Source organism: Seriola dumerili, unplaced genomic scaffold (assembly GCF_002260705.1).
Source record: "Seriola dumerili isolate Sdu_G_001 unplaced genomic scaffold, Sdu_1.0 BDQW01000052.1, whole genome shotgun sequence".
Taxonomy (NCBI): domain Eukaryota; kingdom Metazoa; phylum Chordata; class Actinopteri; order Carangiformes; family Carangidae; genus Seriola; species Seriola dumerili.
Window position 1 is genome coordinate 9,171,735 of NW_019174307.1, and position 25,590 is coordinate 9,197,324.

The 25,590-nt window shown below is 41.0% G+C and overlaps 2 protein-coding genes across 3 annotated transcripts in view; one reads left to right on the forward strand and one right to left on the reverse strand.

Moving 5' to 3' along the window:
• Positions 1–772: 772 nt before the first annotated feature.
• LOC111218223 (desmin-like) lies at positions 773–8,849 on the forward strand. The gene is made up of 10 exons (XM_022740414.1): positions 773–1,420; positions 3,905–3,965; positions 4,207–4,302; positions 5,247–5,408; positions 5,511–5,636; positions 5,758–5,868; positions 6,197–6,306; positions 6,487–6,539; positions 7,169–7,260; positions 8,054–8,849. Exons 1-10 carry the CDS (start codon positions 843–845, stop codon positions 8,093–8,095), a joined length of 1,431 nt encoding a protein of 476 aa, XP_022596135.1. The 5' UTR covers positions 773–842; the 3' UTR covers positions 8,096–8,849.
• Positions 8,850–11,132: 2,283 nt separating this feature from the next.
• LOC111218275 (transmembrane protein 198-B-like) overlaps positions 11,133–25,590 on the reverse strand; it is a 35,793-nt gene continuing 21,335 nt past the window's right edge. For both annotated transcript variants that reach the window (XM_022740495.1, XM_022740496.1), the window contains exons 3-7: positions 23,199–23,437; positions 22,563–22,775; positions 20,898–21,021; positions 15,952–16,253; positions 11,133–14,580 (exon numbers count right to left, since the gene is read on the reverse strand). In XM_022740495.1, coding sequence (XP_022596216.1) covers positions 14,428–14,580; positions 15,952–16,253; positions 20,898–21,021; positions 22,563–22,775; positions 23,199–23,437 — 1,031 coding nt within the window. In that variant the 3' untranslated portion in view covers positions 11,133–14,427. The remainder of the gene's footprint in view (positions 14,581–15,951; positions 16,254–20,897; positions 21,022–22,562; positions 22,776–23,198; positions 23,438–25,590) is intronic.

A 25,590-nucleotide genomic window follows, 5' to 3' on the forward strand; every position in this document is an offset into this window, starting at 1 on the left:
TCGAGGGCGAGCCGGGGGGGGGGGGGGGGGGGGGGGGGGGGGGGGGGGGGGGGGGGGGGGGGGGGGGTTGAGAAGATAAGTGGGGCTGGAGAAAAAAATGAGTGGCTGAAAAAGGGGAGGAGACATAGAGGAAAGGCTTGGAGGATAATGGATGACATATCAAGAATCTGCAATAAACTAATTACAAAAATGCCATATAAGGAATATTACATTTCCTGAAAATGAAGTGGAGGCAGATCATGGCTTTTTCTTTAAAAGGCAAAGGCAAAAAAAATTTTATTGATACAACTGAAGTCAAACTTAATTAGTCAAATCAACAAAAAGATGTTTAGTTAACTTTCTGTGCTGTGGCTTTCAGAGGCAAAATTGAGCCAAACTTACCAAAAATAAGACTAAAGTTGAACTTTGACTAAAGGGACCTGCTTTCAACAGTTACCGCCTAGGTGTCCATATGTCCACATTGTCTCTACAAAACACCATTAATGCTCATTTACAACTATAAGATGACATCTTAACCCATGGTGAAATCTTCCACAATGCGTCCAATATGAACTTCCTTCAGGTGTGGGCTTTGATTTAAAACACTGACAAAGTGATCAATAAATGAAAAGTGGGGTTGAGTGGAGGGGTGGAGTAAGGGGTAGTGGGAGTACAGACTTGGGTGAATGGAGACAGAGGGAGGACAGAGAGGAGGGGTCGGGTGGGCGTAGGTGTGGTAAATCTACAAATAGCTGCGCTCTGCGCCTGGCATTTCTTCACTTAGTTTCCCTCCCAGTTGCCCAGTGGGACAGTTGGGTCTCAGCACCTCAAGCGGCTCCATCAAATCCACAAGCCAGCCAGCCATGAGCAAGTCGTACTCCGCTTCAGCCCAGTCTGCCTCTTCGTACCGTCGCACCTTCGGCTCCGGCGTTGGTTCATCACCAATGTCTTCCCTCTTCTCCTCTGGAGGAGGCCGCAGCTCCTCTTCAAGCCACATGTCTTCCAGAGTCTACGAGGTCAAGAGCTCTGGCATTCCCTCCTTTTCCGGCTACAGGGTGTCCTCTGGTGCTGGAGGAGCTGGGTTCGGCTCCTCTACAGCCATGCGCACCTATTCCGGCGAGAAACTCGACTTCAACCTGGCCGATGCCATGAACCAGGACTTCCTCAACACAAGGACCAATGAGAAGGCCGAGCTTCAGCACCTCAATGACCGCTTTGCCAGCTACATCGAGAAGGTGCGTTTCCTGGAGCAGCAGAATGCCGCACTGACCGTGGAGATTGAGAAGCTGAGGGGTCGCGAGGGTCCCGGGCGTGTGGCTGAGCTGTATGAGGAGGAAATGAGGGAGCTGAGGAGGCAGATAGAGGCCCTCTCCAACCAGCGTGCCCGAGTGGAGGTGGAGAGAGACAACCTGGGTGATGACCTGCAGAAACTTAAGCTGAGGTAAACTGGGATGGATTGAATTGTACCAATGTGTGGGTGAATGGATGAATGATCAAAAAGGTACTATAAATTAAGTTATGTAAAGCCACTGCATTTGTATAAGTATGTATATTTGACACTGATATGTCTTATGACTTTAACAATAAGAGTTCCCAGAAAAGAGGTGTACTTTGGCAGGAGTGGGCGACAGATTCTCTTGCAGAAAGATGAACAACAACTGTATAATTTAGAGTTTAGTTTCTGATACATGGTACTTCTGCCTACATCAGAGGCTCCCAACCTTTTTGGCCTGTGTGCCTTTACAGCAGAGCAGTTTCTACTCCGCACTACAAACACATCTATGAGTTGACATTCCCTTCCCAGATTGTTTAATTTCAATAGTTTTTAGAGGCCGGGACAGCTTAAACTCTTTGTATTTCATTTTTTTCTCTTTTCCAATCTTGGTAATCATCTTGTGATCTTAAAGATTTATCTCACAACTCCTCAGAGGATCTCAACCCATAGGTTGGTAACTGCTGCTACACATTAGAAAAACAGAGTTGACACATTGCAGGTTGATAAATCGAGGAGATATGGGAAGCAGGAGAAGAGTAAGAGTGAGTAGAGTGTTTAAGGTAGTTTTCCTGATGCAATAAAATGGAAAAGTTAAAAACCCCAACATGTGGCCTCCATGATGACTTACTGATTTCCAGAGGTGTCGCGTCTCTTTTGGAGGAAAGGGAAAGAAAATAAAAAAGAAGAGATTTGAGAATATGCTCACTTTAATGAGTGTTACGGTCCACCAACTTTTTACAAAGGTATTTTATCATTTGTTCACAGGAGACGTAGCAGGAAAGAGAAATGAAAAGAGAGAGAGAGAGAGAGAAAGAGACTTGCAGACTCATAGGAATAAAGATGAGACTGACAGACCGACAGACAGACAGATAAAGTTTCAGTCAGACAGACAGTGGTACAGCAGTCAGACAGAAAGAGAAGTAGACAGATGGAAAAAAAAAAGAAAAACAGATGAACACTCACGGCCTGTTATGTGTGTGTGTATGTGTGTCTGTGTGTGTCTGTGTGTTTACAAAGAGAGAAAAAATGAACAAAGATTTCAAAAAGACCACCAAACACATGTAGCTTGTGTGTGTGTGTGTGTGTGTGTGTGTGTGTGTGTGTGCGCACGTCTGTGTGTGTATGTGTGAGTCACAGAGAGAGAGCGAGAGAGAGAGAGAGAGCTGTGATGTGGGTGTATCGCTGAATTGTCTATTTGTAGCTACTAGGTCAGCTCTATGAATTTAGAATTTCTGTCACTGCAACAGCAAGAAACATCACTTAAATGTAAGTGTATATAGAGGCACACACACACACACACGCACACACACACACACACACACACACACACACACACACACACACACACAAACACTCACTTTCTCTTTATCAGCCCTTTTTAAATTGTTGCCTGTAGCACAGAGTGAATCTTGCCAAGGCACCTGCTGCTCCCACTGATATCAAAATACTCACAGAAACCTCCTGCCTGCCAACAGTCACAATGCCTGCATGCAGACACACAGGATGATGGCAGAGTTTAAAGATGGCACCTGCATCTCAATTATATATTATAAAAACAAAGTTATCCTACCAATTTCTTCTTTTTCCTGCAAGATACTTTGCTGTACCAGCAAAAAAACAAATAAAATGCAAAAAATAAAATGTATTTGCCGCACACGCGTCAGCAACTAAAACAAGACACTGCAAGGACTACAGGGCTGTTAACGGGAATAGCACAGGTGGAAAGTGTGAAAATATGTTCTGCAGAGGCACTATGGGGCTGTTTAAGTATGTATAATATGCTAAGTGCTGCCCCACTGTTCCAATTAATATGAAAAAAAGAAACAAAATTTGCATCTCCACCTGCAAAGCTATTTAAATTAACATTTAACAAACCTTAGAATAAGCAGAAATGACCAACTAGTGACTCCTGAACCAGAGATACTTTTGCAGTCTGCATTTTCTACACTTTTCTACACTTCCCAGTTGCTCAGGCTGCATAGTGAAATGCTAATTCTGGATACTGTAATAGCCGAGGGCAGACCTCTGTACCTTCCTCAATGTTACCCTTCTGACTCTGACAGTGTGAGAGCAGCTGCTTTAGGACTCAAAGGGCAATGCACAAGTGTGTGTGTGTGTGTGTGTGTGTGTGTGTGTGTGTGTGTGTGTGTGTGTGCGTGTGTATGGGTGTGTGTGTATGGGTATGTGTGTATGGGTATGTACAAAATAAACATTAGATTGTGATGTGTCATTGTCCAGTCCAGTTCTATTCTTATAAATTTACAGGCAGACAAAAAGAGCTGAGAGAGTTTATCTGTTTAGTAATTGGTCCCCGAGGAAGAAACTATGCCCTCAAGCACAGTTGTCTTGTTTGTATGCACTTATGTTTCAACTTTCCTGTGTCTTTTTGCCCTCTTCCTCTTTTCCTCTGCTGCTCTTGGCTCTCTCCAGACTGCAGGAGGAGATTCACCAGAAGGAAGAGGCTGAGAACAACCTGTCTGCTTTCAGAGCCGTATGTCTTTATTTCCATAAAATCACTCCAGTATATTTCAATCTTTAGTCATTTTCTCCTCAGAGCTTGAAGCAAAAAGTGAGGTTTTCCCTCAGTCTCATCCTTAGCCTGGCACAACTTTCCCTTTTATCTCTCATCAGCCACTTACTTCATCTCCATTGCCTCTCAATATCCTGTTCTCGCTGCACCTTTTCACTTTTTGTGTTGGTTGTCACTACAATTTTTTTGTGTTTGTATCCAGGATGTTGACAATGCTACTCTGGCCAGGCTGGACCTGGAGAGACGCATTGAGAGTCTGCAGGAGGAAATTGCCTTCCTCAAGAAGATCCATGAAGAGGTTTGTTGATCTGACTGTAAATTTCTTTTCTGGCTGCCTCCATTGAGGCCACCACACCTACAGTAATATGTCTATGTACTATGTGTGTCATCAGGGCGGTGTGTATCATATAGCAACTCTGCGTGAAGATATGCTGTAATATCAGATCTGAGCCTCTGTAGGCACGCAGCTCCCCAAGGGATCATATGTTTGACACTTGAACACACCCCCTGATGTTAAAACATATTTATCATGCACATTCACTCATTGTCGCTCTCCTTCTCTCCAACCTCTTCCTCCCTCTACAAAAAATGTACAAAATTATACATGCAGCGCTTAAGCAGAGCAAAAGCAATAAGTGCCATGGCTAAATTTGTGCACGTTCACTTGCAGACATCAAAGGACATAGTCAGCCACACAGTCAGACACGTGTTGGCACTCTTGAGGTCCCTTCTTGTCATTTTGTCTTCCCTGCCTCCACTTTGACCTCTCAGAAATGCTGAACTGTGGATAGGTTAAAGAGAGCATGTCAGCTGTTGTGTGTGTGTGTGTGTGTGTGTACATTTGTGTGTGCATGTGAACAGATGCAAAGCTATTTATAGCTTTTGGTTAGACCAGAGGACAGCTGAGTGGGACCAAAGCTTACCAATTTGAAGCTTGTAGTTTTACACAGCCCAAATCAGCTCAGTGCCATTCTGGATTTCCAATAATATTTTAATAACGTTGCATCAGTACACCACTGGGGAAATTAACAGTCTAACTTTTTGTGCAGATGATACATGTTGATATATGTTTTAAGAACTTGCAGTGTCAAGTTATTGGTAAAGTGTTGTGGTTGTGAGAGGGACGAGGTTTAAATGAGAACCTTGCTTTCAGTTTCTTTATTGTCAAATTCCTCCAGAAATCCATTCTTTTTATCTTTCTAACCCTGCTGTTATTTTCCCATTTCTCTTGTCACCTTGCAGGAGATCCGTGAGCTGCAGAGCCAGATGCAGGACACTCAGGTCCAGGTCCAGATGGACATGTCCAAACCCGACCTGACTGCTGCTCTGAGGGACATCCGCATGCAGTACGAGGCCATCGCCGCCAAGAACATCGCAGAGGCTGAAGACTGGTACAAATCTAAGGTATGGATAAAGCGCACACACACACACACACACACACACACACACACAGATAGTCTCTTTCAGATGTCACACTGTCTAAAATCTCATCCCTTCTCCCCTCAGGTGTCTGACCTGAACCAGGCCGTGAACAAGAACAACGATGCTCTGCGTCAGGCCAAGCAGGAGAGCATGGAGTACAGACACCAGATCCAGTCCTACACCTGTGAGATCGACTCTCTCAAAGGCACCGTGAGTATTGACTTCAACTTCTCACACTTTATTCCAGTAGATTTAATACGTTTGGTTTATTTTCTCTTTACTACTCTGTCCCAGTCCCACTTCTAACCTCATGTCTCTGTCCCGCCTGTAGAACGAGTCTCTGCTTCGCCAGATGAGAGATATGGAGGATCGTATGTCCCGCGAGGCCTCTGGTTACCAGGACACTATCACACGGCTGGAGGAAGACATTGCTAAGATGAAGGTAATTAGTGTAGAGATTTTACGCTGACTCCTTAGTCCATGAATCCACTAGATTTTAGAAAGCAGTATAAAACAGATACAGAATTCATGATGTTGCTGGTGGTAATAATTGACAAGAGCTCATAGACTGAGCCACTGCATCACTGATTATGAAAATTATCAAAAGCAATCTTGAGTGCAGCTGAAACTTCCAGTTGGCGCACTGTCTGTGTTTGTGATTTCAAAACAGGATCATTGATGTTTTTCTAGTTGTTTTTTTTTTTTTTTGAGAAAGAGAGAGAGAAAAGTGTTTGAGCAGGCAGTGAAAGCTTTTATGAACTGATTTAAAGGATGATATGGCCCGCCACCTGAGAGAGTACCAGGACCTCCTCAATGTGAAGATGGCCCTTGATATTGAAATTGCCACCTACCGCAAGCTGCTGGAGGGAGAGGAGAGCAGGTGGGTGTTTGTGTGTGTGTGTGTGTGTGTGTGTGTGTGTGTGTGTGTGCTGTTCACATTCGAATGTGGGTAGAGTTAGACAATATTAGTCCCAAACTGCCCATACTAAGGCTATCAATCTGTAATAATCCTATTGTTACTGACCTGTAATGCTGCATCATGTGCTCATCCTGTTTACAGGATCACCACCACCGTGCCAGTCCAGTCTGCCTATTCTTCCATTGGATTCAGAGGTAGGAAAAAACACTACACATTCTTTCCTTCGCACAAAAATACCCACAAAATCCATTTTACATTCCAGATGAGTCAATGAGGGGATGAAAAAGACTAATTATAGCTTGTGACTGTATATGGTAATTGCTATTTTGAGGCTATTACATGTTGCATATCTGCAGTGTCACATTCTGACCACTGTGTGGTGATATGTGACATGTCAAAAACCCCTATGGCTCTTTGATTCACAGAAGCAATCATCACAAAGCCACGAATCAATAAACTCACAACTTAGCCTCTTCATTTGATGTATTAACAGTTGGAAAATGCCATTCATCTCTGCCACTACCTCCCGATGTCCACTAATTAGAAACAATGAAATATAATTTGAGATGATGTAAGAGGTACAGCCATGATTGATTAGTACCAGTGATTTTGTATATGAGTTTGAATATTACACTTTTAAGTGGGAGTCATACGAGCTCTGCATACTGTTTGATGACTCTCATCAATGCTGATCAACCTCCTAAGAGCAATACTGAACTAATGTCAGTGTCTTCAAGCTAAATGAGCTTTGTGGAGCTGCAGCAAAGCTTAATGTGATGAGTCTATGAACGAGTGTAAGAGCTGTTTGAATGTGTTCTCACAGAGACCAGCCCTGAGTCCCAGCATCAGCGCTCATCAGAGGTTCACTCCAAGAAGACTGTTCTCATCAAGACCATCGAGACCCGCGATGGAGAGGTTTGAGCGCACACACACATGCGCACGCACACACACACACACACACACACTTTACATGTGTAGAAGTCCATCCCAGACATACTGCCAACATAAACCATACACACAGCCTTACAGTATACAATTTAATAAAAGTGTTGCTCCACAATAGCTTAGCTGTTGAGAGATGACACTGATAATAATCCAGCTGAGTTGTTTTTATTTGTTACTGTATATTCTTATGCAGATGAAGTATTCTATGAGCCAGGGCGCTAGTGCTCAGTGTGTAAGTCTGGTTCCAGTGTCCCACCTGCCACCTGTTCACTATGGGTTTCAGCAAACTACCAGATTTTAAAAGAAAATGCCTCTGTTAAGTTTGATTTCTTCTCCACCTTTGCATTTCCATCTGAAATAGGCTAAAGTTCACAAGTGCATTTCACAGCATGGAGAAAAAAGGTAACAATCAGCAGGAGATGAAATGTTAGCTGCAGCAACATTTGTGGTCTCTGACTGAATGGCTGGGATCTTGTAGTTTGCATCGACCCTGTGTAGACACTTGGCAGCAACACTTCACACTGGCTTCTATGAATAAGCAACTTCACTGTCAGTGGTTACTGTTGCCCCCCTGCACGGCACTTCACTCCAAACAATACCTGCACTTAAGGGGCGAACAACAGTAGCATCAATATCAGCATATTTACTGTTGATAGAGAATACACTCACATGATCTGCAACACTCTGCAGACTTTAACATAGGTAATTAGTGTTGTTTGCTTCTTTTGTTACAATTTACAATATCTCTTTTTGTCTTCCTCAGGTGGTCAGCGAGTCCACACAGCACCAGCAGGACATCATGTAAACAAGAAGAGGCAACATTAGAAACACTATATATGACAAATCAATAAAAAAACAGTGCAAACATTTACATCTTCCTACCACCTACCTATTTATAAGCTGAGCCCATTTTTAGATACAGTTTGCTGACCATTTCAGCCAAAGCACAAAATTATATAAGTGAATGCAACCTGTAGACTTGTACATCTTTGCACAATGTGCTGTATACATAATAAACAGGATAGAGGCACTATGGAGGTATGAGGCACTGCCTGGTTTTAAATAAAAGCCATTCCAGAAATGTATACTTTGTTCATGTTACTTTCCATCTTTCAAAAACACCTGGATTTGTCCTACTTTGTCTGCTAATATGATCCAAAAGCAAAGATACAGTTTAAAATAACAACACATCTTTTGTGTAGCTGTATTGGCCCAATATCTATAAGGACGTCTGCAAGGCACTAGACAGATCGATGGCCGTGAAACACTGTGGTCAAAAACAATAATGTACCAGTAATTTTTCACTGCACATATTCCAAGTCTTTGACTTGATCAAGGAGGGCTTTTATTTGTGTAACTGATTTAAGGAACGTGAAATGTTGGTCTAAGTTTTGAAATATGTCAGAAACACAAACATCTAATGAAAAAGGAACTCAGTCATGTTTTAAGTTTGAGCTCAGAAGCATGTTCTGGGTGTTTGATCGTATGTGTATGGGTAACCATGGTACGGTGCTTCATTTTGACAAAAGTCTCAAATAAAGACATTTATTATCACCATGTGTCACTTGAATTTGTTTGTATTTTGTCACAAATGAACGTCTTAGATTGTTGTTTTTGTCTGCACATAGCCCAGAGAGGATAAGTGCCTTTTCATTGGTTCCCTTATGAACTGTTTCTACCCACTGCATTCATCATCTGATGTGGACTGTATTAGGCTTCTGAAAGGATACAAGCTTTCCCAGCCAAGCATAACACCCCTCTGTCAACATTTAATTCACTTTTAGAAAGAAAGTAGGAGTTGCAGTTGTGTTGAAATGATCAGTAACGGGACTGGTCTTGGTGCAGAGAAAAGTGAACAATGGCTTGTTAATGAGCTGGTCCCAGTCGTGCTTTGTTTCCAGCAGAAAGAAGATTAGCGCAGCACCAAGAATTACAGTCTGTGCAGTTTGTTTATGAAGTCACTGGACTGAAAATGTCAGTGGAGATAAAAAAAGAAAGAAAGAAAGAAAAAAGCTAGGGTGGGGGGAGGAAAGTGAGAAGAAAGACACAGAAAATAAATGAGCATGCAAGAAAGAGAGCGAGAACTGGAGGGTGGTACAGAGAGAAAATGAGAAAAATAGAGGGGACAAATTGAATGAAAAGGTTATTCAGAGGCACGGGAAAAGAAACGAGAGGGAGATTTTATGAGAGATAATAAGGCACAACAAAGAAAGACACACGGAAAGAAATGAAGAGAGACAGAAGGAAAGAAAGAAAGAAAGAACGAAAGAAAGAAAGAAAGAAAGAAAGAAAGAAAGAAAGAAAGAAAGAAAAAGTAATTTCTCTGCTTTTCCAGTAATTAGTGGAGCCATGTTGGTCCTTCCTGTCTCCATCACTGTTCCCTCACACTGCTGTCAGCGGCAACAGCTTCCCAGTCATTATAGGTCAATAAAAAAGGGCAGCATGTTCCTCTGTTCCATTTCCTTCGAATGAAGCCATTTTACCTCTTTGACCCCTCCTCTGTCAGCTGGTCAAAGTGCATGTTGACAGCATTCATTCTGGCTTGCTTTTTGTGCCGCTTAAAGCTTTTTTTTTTTCTTTTTTTTTTTTTAAAAGCTGTTTGTAGAAAACACTTCTCATGAATGCACCTCTGATTGCATTTATATTTGACAGACTCAGAGCTGTACCATTTGTTGTTACATAACTGCTGCACTGTAGTTTCATATCAGTGCAATGTAGCCTGAAACTAATAAGTCAGACCACATCACTGCAAACAGCATGAAGATGAGCTCAACCAGCCAACCAGATGCTTTGTTTTACCATGTGTCATGTTTGGAACTCCTCAGTAGTTCTTTATCGTGGCTGAGCTGCAGAGCAAGGAAAGAAGGGGAGGAAGGAAAATGTAATACAGAGACAGATGTATCAGTGTTTGGGAGAGCTTTTTACATGAACAAATAACATGAATAAACAGTCAATTTGCTGTGTTTTTTTCTAAGAATTGTGACCACAACATTTTTTTACAAGTGAAAAATTAACTTGTTATTCTGTTTGACAATAGTCCTACGAAGCTGCTTACATGGCAAATGAAAATGAAGATTCCACTCTTATTTCCGTTTACATGCGGCCATGCATACTCTAACTTCAACCACCTTCATGAAAAGGCAGGTGTTGCAATATTTGTGATCTAAAAACCTGTTGATAACCAAGTATTTCATAATGTTTAATAATAGATGTGTTTTTCCTTCCATTCAGAAATTTGAGCTTTTCTTTTTCAGCATGCATCTCTAGCCTAAACTTGTAAACTGTTGCTGTGTACAATATACAGAACTGGCTGCAAACAGGCAAGAGGCTATGTATCCCTCATGTTTAAATGAGAAACTGCTAAATTTGGAAAAAGGCCACATTCAGAATATCCAGAACAGAATGTGCTGTTTATATGACCCACGTCAACTTCTGAAATTTGTCAAATTAGGAATGATAGTGGAATATTAGTGTGCATGTAAATGTACTGACATACTCTGAAATAGCTCAACCCTTGTTTGGCATTTCTGTGCTGCAATTTCTTGTAACTTATCAGCCCACACATACACCAATACTTGTAGATCTGCAATAAGGTAATACCTGCCGATTTAGCGTCCAGGCTAACTACTGGAATAAACATCATGTAGCATCTCATAGTAAGTTAAGTATAAAGACGACTCCAAGCAAACATTATTTAGTTCTTTGAACTGAGACTGCAATGCAGAGTGCGTTTGTTTGTGCTCATGAATGTACGTCTGTGTATGCAACTTTGTAGTAACAGTAGAGACAACAAGACCATTAGATTGTAGAATCACAATGTTTATCATATTTTAGGTCCATATAAATTCATGCTCAATAATAATAATAATAATAATAATAATAATAATAATAATAATAATAATAATAATGACCAGGTTATTTGTACAAATTTAAACAGGGTGGTAGGAAAATTAATTGCTGTCTCGCAATTATTGAATTACTGATAACTGCTGATAATCATAGTCAAGGCTCAGTTTGTTATTGTTGATTTTCAACATCATACGTTGAAACACCAGGATGACAATGATACAAGTGCATCCACCACCCGGCCAAATGAAACCAACTGGACATACAGTAGTAACACAATATAAAACAAGTCTACTCCGTTAGAAAATAATCAGCTGGATAAATTACATAACATAAACGATCATGGCATAAAGATGAAAAAGGGACCAATCATTTGTACATTGAAAAACTATTTACAGTTCCAATATCTACAATAAAAGTGTTCCCCCAAAATATATTCAGCATTGATAAGCAATCACAGAAAATAATAGAAATGAAAAAAGCAAATTTAAAGAAGAGTAATAAAAGAATTATTTGTTTTGTCCCTTAATTACAAGCAAGAGAAGAGCCAATGTTTAGAATTAACCTTTTGTTTCCAAGTAAGGACAGTGATAATGTCACAACTGCACGACAATTAAACCACAAAAGAAGAACAAAACAGGTCTGAAATGTAGGCAAAACCCAAAATAACACTTGAACAGCCACTACCGTAAAACATTATTGGAGTAACACTGATACAGCAAAACAGAAGGTGACTTAGCATAGTATATGTCAAGAGGAGGGAAATTATTCAAATGCCTTTCCAAAGCCCTTTAAAATGGACAAAAATAAGAGAAGAGAAGAGAAGAGAAGAGAAGAGAAGAGAAGAGAAGAGAAGAGAAGAGAAGAGAAGAGTTAGACATATTTACTGGGACTGAATAGCTTTCAAAGGTGTTTGTTGGTTACTAAAAAAATGCACTGTGGTCACTGAAAACAATCAGATTACAACACTCACTTCTGCATATTGTTCATATTGAAGTACATTACACTTCAGGCCATCATCCTTCCACAGTTTTTACTTCATTCAGTCGACGTTGAAAGTGTTTTGTGCACCCTGGGACCAACAAATTAAACTGGAAATCTGAGGGGTTTTTTTTACATGACAACAGTGACACACTGAAACACTGACACATTGGAAACAGTTACACAAGGATTCTCATGCAGTAATGGGTTAAGGTGTAAATTACTAGTCCTCCATTCCCAAGTCCATCACACAAAGAACTGTAAAGCCTGCTAATTCCATGCACCACCTCAGTATTTAGCGGCACTTTAGTATTTAAGTATAGTAGGATTGTTTTGTTGATATAAACCTCAGAAATAAAATCTACATAAAAATAGATAATACATATAATCCAAAAGGCCATGATTTCTTCCCAATTAGAATTAAAAAACAAACAAACATTTATGCGTTGAGGAATTCATTTTTGTATTTTGGGGTATTCATTTGTGTATTTTTACAGTAGCATTTAATCACAGTTGGAACAGTGACATTGTTTATTATGGGGAACAACAATATCTCAGTTCCAAAGAGGTTCAAATAAAACAAAAATAGTTCAGCTGCAATGAAAGTAATTCCTTTACACATCTATCTCCCTCAACTCTCTGGATGTTCAGTACAACAATAGCAATGTTAGCACATTTGATTTTAAAAGCGAATCACACGCAAATGCATGTACACACAAACATATTCACACATAAGTCTAGAAAAAAAAGGTCCAGTAGTAAACATTAGAGGGCGCCATTTACAAATGCTTTCATCTTTTCACAGGAGATTATCTTCATTTAAAAAAACCTCCTTCTTTTCATCATCTAACTCTTCACCCAAACTAAAAGGGTCAAATTTAAACAGACCAGCATTGTTGAAAAAGAATCAAAACAATAGAGCACGTTCTACATACATTACAATGATTCCCCCTCTCCCTGCCCGATGTTTGGTACAAGCCGTCACTTGCCACAGGGCTCATGTGTCCACTCACACACACAAACACACTATATTTAAAATTTTTACTGTCATGTATTGTCCCCTCCAAACAGATTTCAATGTCAACAGTCAAACTCCTGGACGACCAGTTATCAGACAGCAGTGAAATGTCTTTGTGCCTTAACAGCGTGTTTGAACAGCTGACAAATTCTGTAAAGGTAGATTGTTGTTGGGAAAGGAGGTGGAAATGGAACATGAGAGCACTTAGAAACATGTCAATAAACAGAATTACATACAGTAGCTTTGAATTTACCGGAAAGAGGAAAGAAGAGGGGAAGCATGGATGTGTTTCCTGCTCAGGTCCGTAATTTAAACAGTTGGAGATTGACGGCACAAGGAAAGCAATAAGATTGTAGCACATTCCCCTTGGAAAATGGCAACAGCATTGGAAATGACACGTTGAGTGTTCATGGGAGAAATGAGATAAAAATTGTCTTCGGTGTGAGCTGCTTAATACAATGCACACCTAAAACCAGCCCCACTGCTGCATTTTGAAGCAGCTGCCATTATTTGGATTCAAAGGCTGTCAGTGAAGACAACAGGCTGATTTCATGAACACCTTAATTTACATGCTGACCTTTCAATAGAGAAGAGCTGCCTTTCTGTTGTAGTGTTAACTGTATTTTTTATGCTATTTTCTGTCATTTTCCTCTGAGTGCTCTTAATGGAATCCTTAAAGCAAATCATTTCGTATCTTGACAACACAAATACCATGTGATGCATTTTTATCTGAAATGGCGCAGCCTCTTGAGGAGAAATTTGTGTTTTGACCCACCCCCACATCCCCCCGCAATACCACTGGATATTACTTCCTAGTGCTTGAAGCAACCAAGTCTTTAAATCAAATGTTCAGCAGAGACTGTTCAATAAGTTCCCAACAAGGCAGGTCCAGTTTTTTCCAATGTCCTCCAAATAAGTACATTGAGAGAAGAGCCAGATACAGTGTGTGATGACACATGATGTCTGAGATTTGACCACATTACCTTCAGCTACAATCAGTGTTTGCTCCTTTTTGGCCATTTTGTTTTGACATTCAAATAGAGCAAAACAGGACCAAACTGAACTAATAAATATAACCTTTACCAGGTCTGAGTGGAGAAAACCAGTGTGAAACTCAGTCATACCACCTTTGGGGCATATTGAGTTCCTGTTAGGATAGGAAGTTGATTAGGATGGCACCATAAGGTTAGGTTTTCTATCCCTAACTGTGACAAAGAGTTTTGAAGTAGCCTAATGTGATTGTGCAATTGTGTGTGTGTATGTGTGTGTGTGGATTTGTGCATTTCGCTGCCTCATATGCGAACTGGGTGTCCGCTGGGGGCTGTGAGGGGCACTTGAGAGCCACAATCGTAGTCGAGCTCGGCCATCCTGGAACGGCTCATCATTCGACTGTGGGAGTATGCCCGTCTGTCAGTCTGTCTGTCCCTGAAACTCCTGATGTAGCTCTGTTGACAGACAGACAATACAGGGTTGATTCAGGAATCTTTAGAGTACAGGTGTAATAACAGTAAAGTGCACAAACAGCAGTTGTGTTTGTAATCAAATTCACTTCTTATCAAATCAGTTAATATATCTTCATGGTCCGCTAGCTGTCCATTCTGTTTATGTGCTGAAAAGCAGTTTACCCTTCTGTCGCTGCCGGACCGTGTGGACTTTTAAATGGGATTGATTGGGAGATTGCAGACCAGAGGTAAAGGCGCATGGAGGAAATTTCTACCGGTGGCAGTGTGATGATGGAATGAACTCCACAACATAATTGCACTGTCAAGATGTAGAAAAGGCTGAGGAAGACCCAAAGAGAAGGTCAGAAAAACAAAAATAGAAAAAGAAGTGCTATGATCAGGCAAGGGTGGAGAGCTGTGTTAACACTGATTAGTTGGACATGGAGGACATGGTGGGACCAGGAAAGAAATTCACACCTGGGCTTATCCACCACTACTGACCCGCACACCAAATGACAGGCACGCAGAGATGGCTGGGCCAGAGATAGACCGATAAAAACATTTAAACATTTGTTGTGCTAGTCGAGGTAGCCAGTCCAACTATGGTGGAGAGACTCTGAGAGTTGAAAGGCATGAAGATGGACACTGAGTTTGCTTTGTTTCTGCTTGATAGGTGGGTAACGATATCTTTGGGTCAGGTCAGGTCAGTTTTGTTTTGTCTAGTTTGTCTTTCTGATAGCCGGCAAATGGTTAGTTAGCAAGCAGGTACTGTTGTCACATTTGTGTGTTCAGTATCATTCAGTTGCCCACAGACATTTTGCTTACCTCTTAGTTGTCAAGATATGCTGTTGGTGTGATGTTAGCTATAGTAGCAGGAGGAGTTGTGAGTATTGCTATCTGCAGCTTGTGTGCTGCCTATGGGTAACCATCTTGCCCTCTCTGCATGTTAGCCTTGCAGCAGCAACTGTACCCACAGTTTTCTGTCTCGTTGTTTGCTCTGTATCATGTTATTTATCTGTACAATGTGCAAAGGGTTTTATAGCCACAAAGACACAAAGAAGTTTTCCTTCCATGCCATACAGGAGCCAGCTAGCTGTTTCCAGTCCTCATGCTAAGCTAAGCTAACTTGCTGCTGGTTCCAGCATCATTTTGAACACACTGACATGAGAGCAGTAACATTCTTTTCATCTAACTCTTGGCAAAGAATGCCAAAAAGCAAATTTCCATTGAAGGTTACATGGAACAAAATATAAACAGATAAAAACACTGAATATATTACAAATTTACAAGCTTCTTTTCATTATTTCTTGAAAATATTTTTGATATTTTTAATATTTTTTAAATGTCAAGATTAAGGGGACCACTGCATCTTACTGGTGATAGCACATCTCCATCAAAGCGCCTTTTGGGGTTGGCCTTGCGGTGGTAGCCGGGTTCAGTCTGTGGAGGAGGGACTTTAGGAGGCTGAGAGCTCTGGGCTTGATGATGTGGGTGGGATGCTGCTGGGTGGTGATACTGCTGGTGGTGGTGGTGATGGGTGTGGGCCTTCTGCTTGTGGCTGGTCTTCTGGGTCTGTCGCCTTTTCTTCTTCTTGTTCTCCCTCTCCTTCTTTAGCCTCTCTTCCCGCTGTCGGATACGCATGAGCTGGACCCTCCGTTGCTGTCGACTCAAAACCACTGGAGATGGAGAGAACAGAGGTGTGATAAATGTGCTAAATGTGTAGAAAGAAAGAGAGAAAGTGAATGAAAGATATTCATGAGGGGAGAGAGGATGATGAAGAAAGCTTTACTCTAGAAACAAAAGTAATCAAGTGATTAAGTCAAGAGGAAAGAATACTTTTAAAATCACTGAGACTGACAAGAAAAACAAGAGACATGTCCAATCTGATGAGATTAATTTTGTGTATTTTTTAATTAATGATGAACTATCCCTAGGGGGTGCAGTACAGACTACAAAAAGAAAAAAACCCACTATGTCCATTTCCTCATTGCCTTCTATTCAGTCAGTTGGTAGATGGATAATTTTCTTCAATGCATGTACCCATACTGAGCTGCTCAGTCTCTTGACATATTGTGAGTGGGTGAGAGTGTTTGTATTACTTTTGGATGGCCAAAATCCATCCTGTCTCACTCTCCATTGATTACCCATATTATTATTTTTGGGTATGTGTGCTTGTGCTATTTTGATTCATTGGTTTAATATACTGTGCAGTGTGTAGTGTTGTGTCGGGGATGTGTTTACTGTTCATTTTGTGAAGTCAAAATGTTGCCACAAATACGAGGACCCTGCTGAACTTCATGAAGACAAAATGTACTTTATGTATCATGGTCACTGTGTGTGTGTGTGTGTGTGTGTGTGTGTGTGTGTGTGTGTGTGTGTGTGCGTGCGTGTGTGGGTGGGTGGGTTGGTGTAGAAGTGTTATGAGGTCTATTGTTGTTTTTCATTGTGCGGGTGGACAGCTAACGAGGCACCATCTGCCAGGGAAACTGCTTAATGACACCCCCCCTTTTCTTTCCCTCAGCTCACCCCACCTCAGGCCCCTCTGGCCACATGCTACTGTGTGTGTGTGTGTGTGTGTGTGTGTGTGTGTGTGTGTGTGTGTGTGTGTGTGTGTGTCTCTGTGTGTGCTCTAGATCACCTGTCTTTGTCAGGACAAATTTGAGTTTTCGACCTTGGGAGTGAGGACATTTTGTTGAGTCTCCACTTCTGTAAAAGGCTATCTGAGAGTTTAGATTCAAGTTAGGGTTAAGGCTGGGGTTAGGGTTAGGGGCTAAGGAATATCAATGTGGGTCCTCACAAGTACAGAAGTACAAATATGTTTCTATGTGTGTTTTACATTGCCAAAAGAGAGAGAGAGACAGAGAGAGAGAGAGAGAGAGAAAAGCAAAATGTGTGTGAGCTAATTCATTTACCCTGTACCCTGCATGCTCTTCATTGAGCTGACAGACAGATTATTTTCCTCACTGCTCTACTTGGGTGCTCCGCTTACCCATCGTGCCCCAGTTTGTCACCCTCTCCCTGCCCCTCTCCCTGCCCTTCCCCCAGTACACCTGCTCCCTCTTTACTCCTTCACATCATTCCCCATCCTACTTTCTTTGTCAATACAGCGTTTGTCCACATAAAAAAGGTGCTTTCAGCAGTTAAAGACTACAAACAACCTGGCTGGAGTTCACTTGACATACTGTATAGGTTCATTTAAAGGGGTTTATAAGTAATACAAATAATGACTTTCCTCTTATCACTGACCAGCAGCCCTCATTTCTTCTTATATTCCCAGTCACAAGCCACAGGCCGTATCTACGGCAACAAGCATGCAATGCGCACAAAACACATGCATAACATACAGAAATGCAACAACGATGTTTTGCTCTCATTTGTTTCTTCTTGTTATTTTTTCATTATCATTCTTTATTACTTAAATATTATTATTGACCTTTTCTTTCTTTTTATTCTTCTGTGTGGGGGTCTTTACTTGCCATATTGCTGTAAACACGCTCACTATTAATTTCTGATAAAGTGTTTATTCATTATGAGATAACAGGTGTAATGAGGGATTTACATTGGGGGGATGGCTGGAAAGAGATCAGTACACAACGATCTAGTTTAACCATGTAGATAAGGTATAAAGGTTGTTTTGTACTTTAAAAGGTCTATTAGTATTGTATTTCTATTTTTAGGTCTTTTCTGTCACCAAATGTGGTTTGTGGAGTGGGTGGTTGTGATTGTCACTTGACAAGAGCTTCGGTCATCATTGCATTTACAAGACAAGAGAGGTTATAATATGCCCACTCTGCAGCCAAGTCTTCAGTGGTTAGCGTGCTAACTTCAGTAGAAGTAAGACGTGATAGAGACAACATTGGCGTTGCTTCCCACCGCTGGAGACAGCTCTTGGCGAGGAAAGAAATGAAGTTTGTTGCTGAACTCGCAAAGTCTAGACTGGTAAGTAAACAGCTGTTAATGCTAATGCTGGCTATGTAGCAATATGTCTTGTGGACAGTTTTTAGTCTACCCACACTAGAGACATGGAGTCTCTATCTCTTTCTAGTGCTCTTTCACCCACATCGAATTGTACATTTTTCAAAATAGCACTAAAAAGCTTCCTCTATATCTTTGCCCACACCCTCTGACTGGAAGCCATGGCAGCCTGGTGTTTAATCCCATTATTTGAGGCCATGTGTGACTTCTTCTAAGATGCTGTATAAATCTGCACATCACAGGCCAGCAAAGCCTAAATGTAAGAGCTTGTGTGTGTGTGTGTCTGTGTGTCTGCGTGTGTGTGTGTGTGTGTGTGTGTGTGTACAAATGTACACTATAGTTAGTGTATGAGTGAGTGAGTGAGAGACTGTGTCCCAGTATATTACTGTCTCTGTATTGTGTGTGTGCAATCTCGCCATCTGTGCTGTGGTGGTTTTCAGAACAGACGCTGTTTCTGTCAATAACACATTCTGTTGACAACGCTAATGTTGGTGTATTTAAACTCTCCCTCGCACATACTCTCACACACAGTCACACACACACACACTCTTCCCTGGCCTCATAATGGTTATGATTTCTAAAGCAATGACACTGTCCATTTCATTAATGCAGGATGGATCCGTCAGATCAGCTTGTAGTGGCCTTGTACTGGGATCAATACTGAAACAAGTCTCATCAACATTCTGTTGACTCAACGCAGTGTTCAAGATTAAACTTTAAATCAAATTCTATCAAATCAAAATTATAATGTTGTGTTAAAGTGCCACATTTGTTACATTAAGCTGAGTTAGTCATCCTTAATTAAACATCTCAGTTTCTCCTGCATGGGAATAGCAGCAGCACTGTCATTGGTGGTAAATACTGCAAAAATCACAGCCACAGTTCTGGCTATGGTCAACACCTCTTCAAGAAGTCTGCACCAGTGTTCCTCTTTTCAGAAGCTTGTGGCTATGGCCTACATTACCGCCAAGCTAGAATGGACACGGTGAGGTGAGAACGGCTTTTCTTGAATCAGTCATTTCTGAGCAAATCCTTCATGGATTCAAAAAGTTCCAGGCTGGTTGCAGACTGTAGCTTTATTCAGCAGTAAACTTACAGAGTGAAGTTACATTTAGGTAAATGAGGTTTACTCTTTATTCATGAGATGTGTATCTGCACATTTTCAGAAATTCATTAGCTTTTATGATGTTTTTGATTAAAATTCAGCACCAAGGAAGAGATCAAAGTCTCGGCTGCTGTTCTGAAATGTCGTGTGGACGTCTTCTGTCTCTCGCTCTTCCTTCTGTTAGCCTCAGACATGATTGTCACTTTCCCGAGGCCCCTGGATTTTTAATGGAATTTCTTTCAAACTTGCCATTCCTGCTTCACACCTGACCTCCACACCCAACTGCACTCCCTCATCCCCTCATTGGCTCCCAGTACCCCTTAAGTTGTCGTTTCCTGCCGAGCTGTCACTGTTGTCATATGCCAGTCCTTTCCAACTCCTCTTGCCTGCATCTATATCTGAACCTGTATTTACTGCCTGTATCCTGCTGCTGTTTCTGTAAATCTGCCTGTGTCTGCAACATGCTGCCTGACTCTTACTGCCTCTGCACCCTGTTAGATTTGTCTGCTTGTTTGTACTGACTTCAAACTGCTGAATAAGCCTGTTTTTGACAAGACATAGTAAGGTTCCTTCATTCAACCTGTTCTGCCAGCAAGGGTCTAGATCTGAGTCCTCAGCCTTGTTTCCAGTGCAGATAATAGCTAAATGCTACTGTGTTGCTAGTGTAGTGCACTGTAAGGGAAACTATTCTCATAACATGTTCTTTTCTGGTTGTAGCCATGTGTTGTTCATTTGTTTGTTTTTTTGTTTGTTTGTTTTTTTTTGGGGGGGGGGGTGTTTTGGTCAAAAAATCATGTTTTAGTTTAGTATACCATAAAAACACCTGAAAATTTCTACCTTTAAAAATGTCTTATACTGATTTAATGACTTGAACAGAGGAATCTTTGCCTTATTCTTGTAAATTACTGGATGATTCTACAACTTTGATTCTCAAAAACAGACCTAAATAATAAAAGAAAAAAAATAATGGTGTGGTTGAACATATTACAACCAGTAAACCTGTGCAAGTGGTGATAAGGGTCGCAAACTGACATGGCTTTTTTTAGGGTCACGAGCAAAAATGGTTCTGAAATAATGTTCTAAAGTATGGTGCTCCTACCGTATTGATATGTGTATCCTAACTTAGCTTTTGAGCCAAGTAAAGTGAGTCTGGTTGTGTGTGTGTGTGTGTGTGTGTGTGTGTGTGTGTGTGTGTGTGTGTGTGTGTGTGTGTGTGTGTGTGTACGGCAGCATCACTCACCCTCTGTGTGAGAAAATCCCTCTGCAGTGACTTTCCATTGGATCAGCACTCCAAGCAAGGCCAGGACAGGCCACACCCCCAAGATGACCCAAGTAAACCAACACACTGGCTTCTTTGGCGCCACCTGCAAAGATGACAGAATTTGCAATTTTAGATAAATCATTCAATCCTGAAAATCTAAAACTAAGAAAAACTATAAATTCAATGAACATTTACAAACCAAATTTAAACAGTTTTATCATTTCCTGTCACCCTGTAGACATGGTTAAGCTTCTATCGTATGACTAATATCATTCTGTTTGTTCTTCATTGTGGTTGTTTCATTCTACCCCTGAGCTGTCTGCTGTTCTTTGATCTTTTAAATGACATATGTAGTTGTGTATGTTGCCTTATGCCCTGTTTCAAACTATACTGTATGCATGAAGCAGCACTTGTTAATGCTGTTGATGTTGCTATTCCCCAGATTTTTAAACTCTGAACATAATTAATTGTTATGCTTGGCATTCTGGTATTAATTTTACTAATTAATTAACTTTCTCTTCTTTCATTGTTTTTATCCATAATTTTATGTATATTAGGTTCATATAACTTCAGATTAAAATTAGCCTTTGGGTATATTTACATTTACAGAAATGTTTATTAATGTAAATGGTCACTGTAAATAAATTTTAAAAAAAAAACATAAATTACGTTTCTCAATTTGTTTTTAAAGTTGTCTTGATAAGCCTTCTTGTTATGAAAGCACAAACACCAAAAACAATAATAAGATTAAATCTAATTGTTTGCAGGCAAAATAACATTTCTGAAGATGAAAGCACCTCAAAAGCAATACTTTCTATTCTGGATCTGGAGTGTTTCATTTGGAAATACTCAAACCAAATTAAATCTTAAACGACAACTGCTCCAGAAGGCTGCCCAGTGTCTACGTGCATAAATGTGTGGGTTTAATCCTAATGCATTTCTGGGTACAGTTCATTGTCTAGTCTCTGTAAGGCAAAAACAAGAGGTACGTTTAAAACTTGATCATACTTAAGAATTACATTCGATTTCGGGCTCCAAATCCAGAAATAAAACACAGAGAGTTTGAAAAAAAGACAGAAAATTGACTGTATTCCAATACATCACTATGACAGCATAAATTTAAAGTACCATAACAGAAGATTTTATCCTTATAACCCACCCTTTACTCAGCCTACCTTAGCCGCTCACATTTGAAATACACAGAGCTCCCCGTTCTCGGATAAACTATTGACCCACTCCTTCCTCTTAATTTCCAACCTGCAGGCGTACCCCAAGCTCCGGGCAAAGTTTTGCAGACAGTGCACCAAGGTGAAACGTCTAAAAATCGCTGCTGCTGTCTGCTCTATAAAGTGGTCAATATCAAGAGGTTTTATCGGTCAGTCTGTCTGACAGTCTGTCTGTCTGACAGTCTGTCTGTCTCTCATTCGCTCGCTCTCACAAAAACACACACACATCAACATCTGTGACCAAGGCAAACAGCTTCCTAAGCGAAATCCAGGGATGCAGCAGTGTTGTTTGATATACACACATGCAAGCTTACAGACGACTGCCCTCAGACATAATTAATAGCATCTCACCATCTCCCTCTGTCACTAACAGTTTACTCAGAAACAGACAGGCAAAGACAGAAACAGTTGAACTTACCCTGAGTCTCTCATAGATATAGTGCACCAAGGCGAACAGCTCTATAAAGTAATCCACGGTGACAGTGATGATGGCAGAGCCGAAGGTGGCCGTGGAGAAGGTGACGAAGCAGCACTGCCACTGAAGAGTGAGGACAGCAAATAACGTCCCAGAACCCAGGAGGATACCCAGAGGAACCCACACTGTTTTGGGGTGGTAGAACTCCTCCATGACCTTAGAGAGAGAGAGAGAGAGAGAGAGAGAGAGAGAGAGAGAGTGAGAGAGAAGGGGGGGGGGTTGTTTTAATCAGCAGAGTTGGGGCTGTGTCACATCACCATTTATGTTGCAAAAATGTGTATGAGATAAGTAAAAGCTGTGTAAAAGTGGCTAAAAAGTAAAATCCTTTATCTATATTACATATCCCTACTGAGCAGATTTAGAAGTGAGATTCCACTGACAGAAACGGCATCCATCTACAACCAAGACTAATCCATAGACAATCACAACCCCACATGCCATGCTTTCTGGCCCAAGAAGGCTTTCCTGTGATAATAGTACAATCATCATCATAAGGAGCACATTGTAAACATTTTTTTTGGGATAATGTATGCAAATGATGACAAATCTAGGAAGTGCACAACCAAATGTGTCTCTTACCACCAGTGAAGCCACTCCAACCAGCAGGCCAAGCAGCAGGCCTACCATAAACAGTCCCACACTTCGAACCAGCATGGTCACCAGGCCACACAGGGTCCCGATGCCCAGGCCGATGCCGACTGAGGCTTCTACGCTGAGCTGAGTGTCCATCACCCTCTCCTTGTAGCACAGCATGAAGATGACCACAGAGCCAAACATGAGGCCTGTGAGGAACAACACGGCCTTGAAGCATCGATAGCCTGGAGGAGAGATGGCAAACAGACCACAGTGAGGCTTTCACAAGCATGCAAACAGTGGCACGACAATATTTATTTTCAGTTCATCATCGTACTGTTTTCTCCATATTTAAAAGATAAAATCTTACAGGGAGGATGCATAATGAACACCAAAACAATAAGAGCCACCTTCCTGTGGTGTGTAAGGGAGCAGTATATGCACACACACAGAGGCATTTCCTCATTAGAGGATGATGGGAGCAGCTAAACGCGCTCTGCAAACCTTTATGAAACTGCTTTAAAATATGATAATCATCATATTGCAAAAGGTTATCCACATTCATTAGTCAACAGACCTGCTTAAAAGAACAGCTGTGCTCCTATTAGTTTCTTTTTTTTCTTTTCCCTATAGTCACTCCTGTCTGTCTTGGCTTTATCTCTTTTCCTCTCACTTACCAATTTATTTCGTTTTTAATTTGCTGAAAACTGAAAACCGACTCCAAAGCATTAAAAGCTCAAATTATCAACAGTTAAAATCTCTTTGTCCCTTGGTCCTGTGTTTATTTAATGTGTGCTTCTCTCTTTATTTTTTCTCTGTCGCTCCTTCTTTCTTTCTCAGACTGGACTGTGTCTCAGAGGGAACCAACATCAGATTGTTATCTTTGTGTACTCAGGCATTGCACAGCTGAGCCGAACAATACTCCTCCTCTCATCTGACCTGCCATCCATGCTCCTCCCTCGTGACCATAGCTTATTCATTTGATACACTTCTAGTTTATTTTTCTATTCCTTTCCACTCAATCGTCTGTGTTTTCCTTGAAATTGTTCAGCCACCGTGCCTTTACAAAAAAATAAAAGTGTAGTGAAAGCCATTGTATTCTCCACAGATATTTGCTCTTCTTCTGCAGCAGAATGCCTGAATGAATATAAGTCTGACACGGAGTAACTAGAGCATTTCCAAAGCATATACTCTACAGCCACCTGAACATTTGTTTGCTCAGTAGCCATCACAAATTCCCAACATTGTTCTTCCATATCAGATGGTTTCCATCAATCAATTTTGAAATATCACATCTCTCCTCGCCTGCTCCTATGCTTCTGGTTCACTTTCACTGTCCACTTTTCCTTTCCTCAGTCCTTTCATTCACCCGTTGTTGCACTGCTCCACTCCTCTGCTTATCCCTCCCACTCCCCTCTTTTGTTCCTTATTGCTTCCCTTACTTTCCCCCCCAGGCATCAAATCCTCTGTCCCATCTGTTCACTCTGGCTTTGTTCAGCTCTTCTCTCACCCTCCCTTCCCTCCCTTCTTCTTTCTTTCCCCTTGCCTCATCTGTCTTGTTTCTATAACATCACTCATCATTTCTACTGCAATTTTGTATTTCTGGATCAATAAGTGACAGCTAACCTTTTATTTCCAAAACCTTGGAACTAAATCACATTCTTCAGGGGCATCTCTCAAGAGGCATCTATCAGCAGGGAGAATCAATTTTCCTGCTGATAACCAGCAGAAATGTCTTTTTCCCTCATGTCATTCAAATATGACTGTGGGGTTTCTGAGAAACATTAGCAATATGCATTGCGTCTCATTTGCAGAACAGTGATTTTTTTTTGTTTTTGGTTACAGAGAAAGATCTGGTACTGAGATTGCAAATACACGTCTTTATCTTTTTCTCTTTTTCTCAGAATACAGTTTGCTATCAAACAAAGAGGCAAACAGACACCAGATGGTGTATTAAGTATTTGAAGTATAATAATGCCATTCTGTATTTGATTTTTGTTGTTATCTATTCTTTTTTTTTGGCAGCATGTATGAAACAGCCTTTTTGATGTGTGTGATTCAGATTTTTGTCAACTACGCTACCTTCAGAGCTGTCATTAATTGAGCTCATACAGAAAACATTAACATGCTAACATGATAGCATTTAGCTTGCTTAAACCAAGGACTCTAATGGTAGTGTGTTAATGCTAGAATAATGCTTGAAATACAGCTGTATATTCAAAGTGGGATACATCATGGTCTTTTGTCTGAAACCACCCTGAGGGCAAACTTGACATTTTCTGCCCTACTAGTGTTAAGGATCTACGAGTAGCAACGTTCTCTATATTTTTAATCCACCCAACTATTTTATTTCAGGGCCACAAGCCACTACAGTCTTGTTGTATACTGTTTGTAATGC

Coding starts and splice junctions, on each gene's coding strand:
- LOC111218223 (XM_022740414.1), top strand. CDS start 843: ATGAGCAAGTCGTACTCCGCTTCAGCCCAGTCTGCCTCTTCGTACCGT. Junction 5,637..5,757: donor TCGACTCTCTCAAAGGCACC/GTGAGTATTGAC, acceptor TCCCGCCTGTAG/AACGAGTCTCTGCTTCGCCA. Junction 6,307..6,486: donor CTGGAGGGAGAGGAGAGCAG/GTGGGTGTTTGT, acceptor TCCTGTTTACAG/GATCACCACCACCGTGCCAG.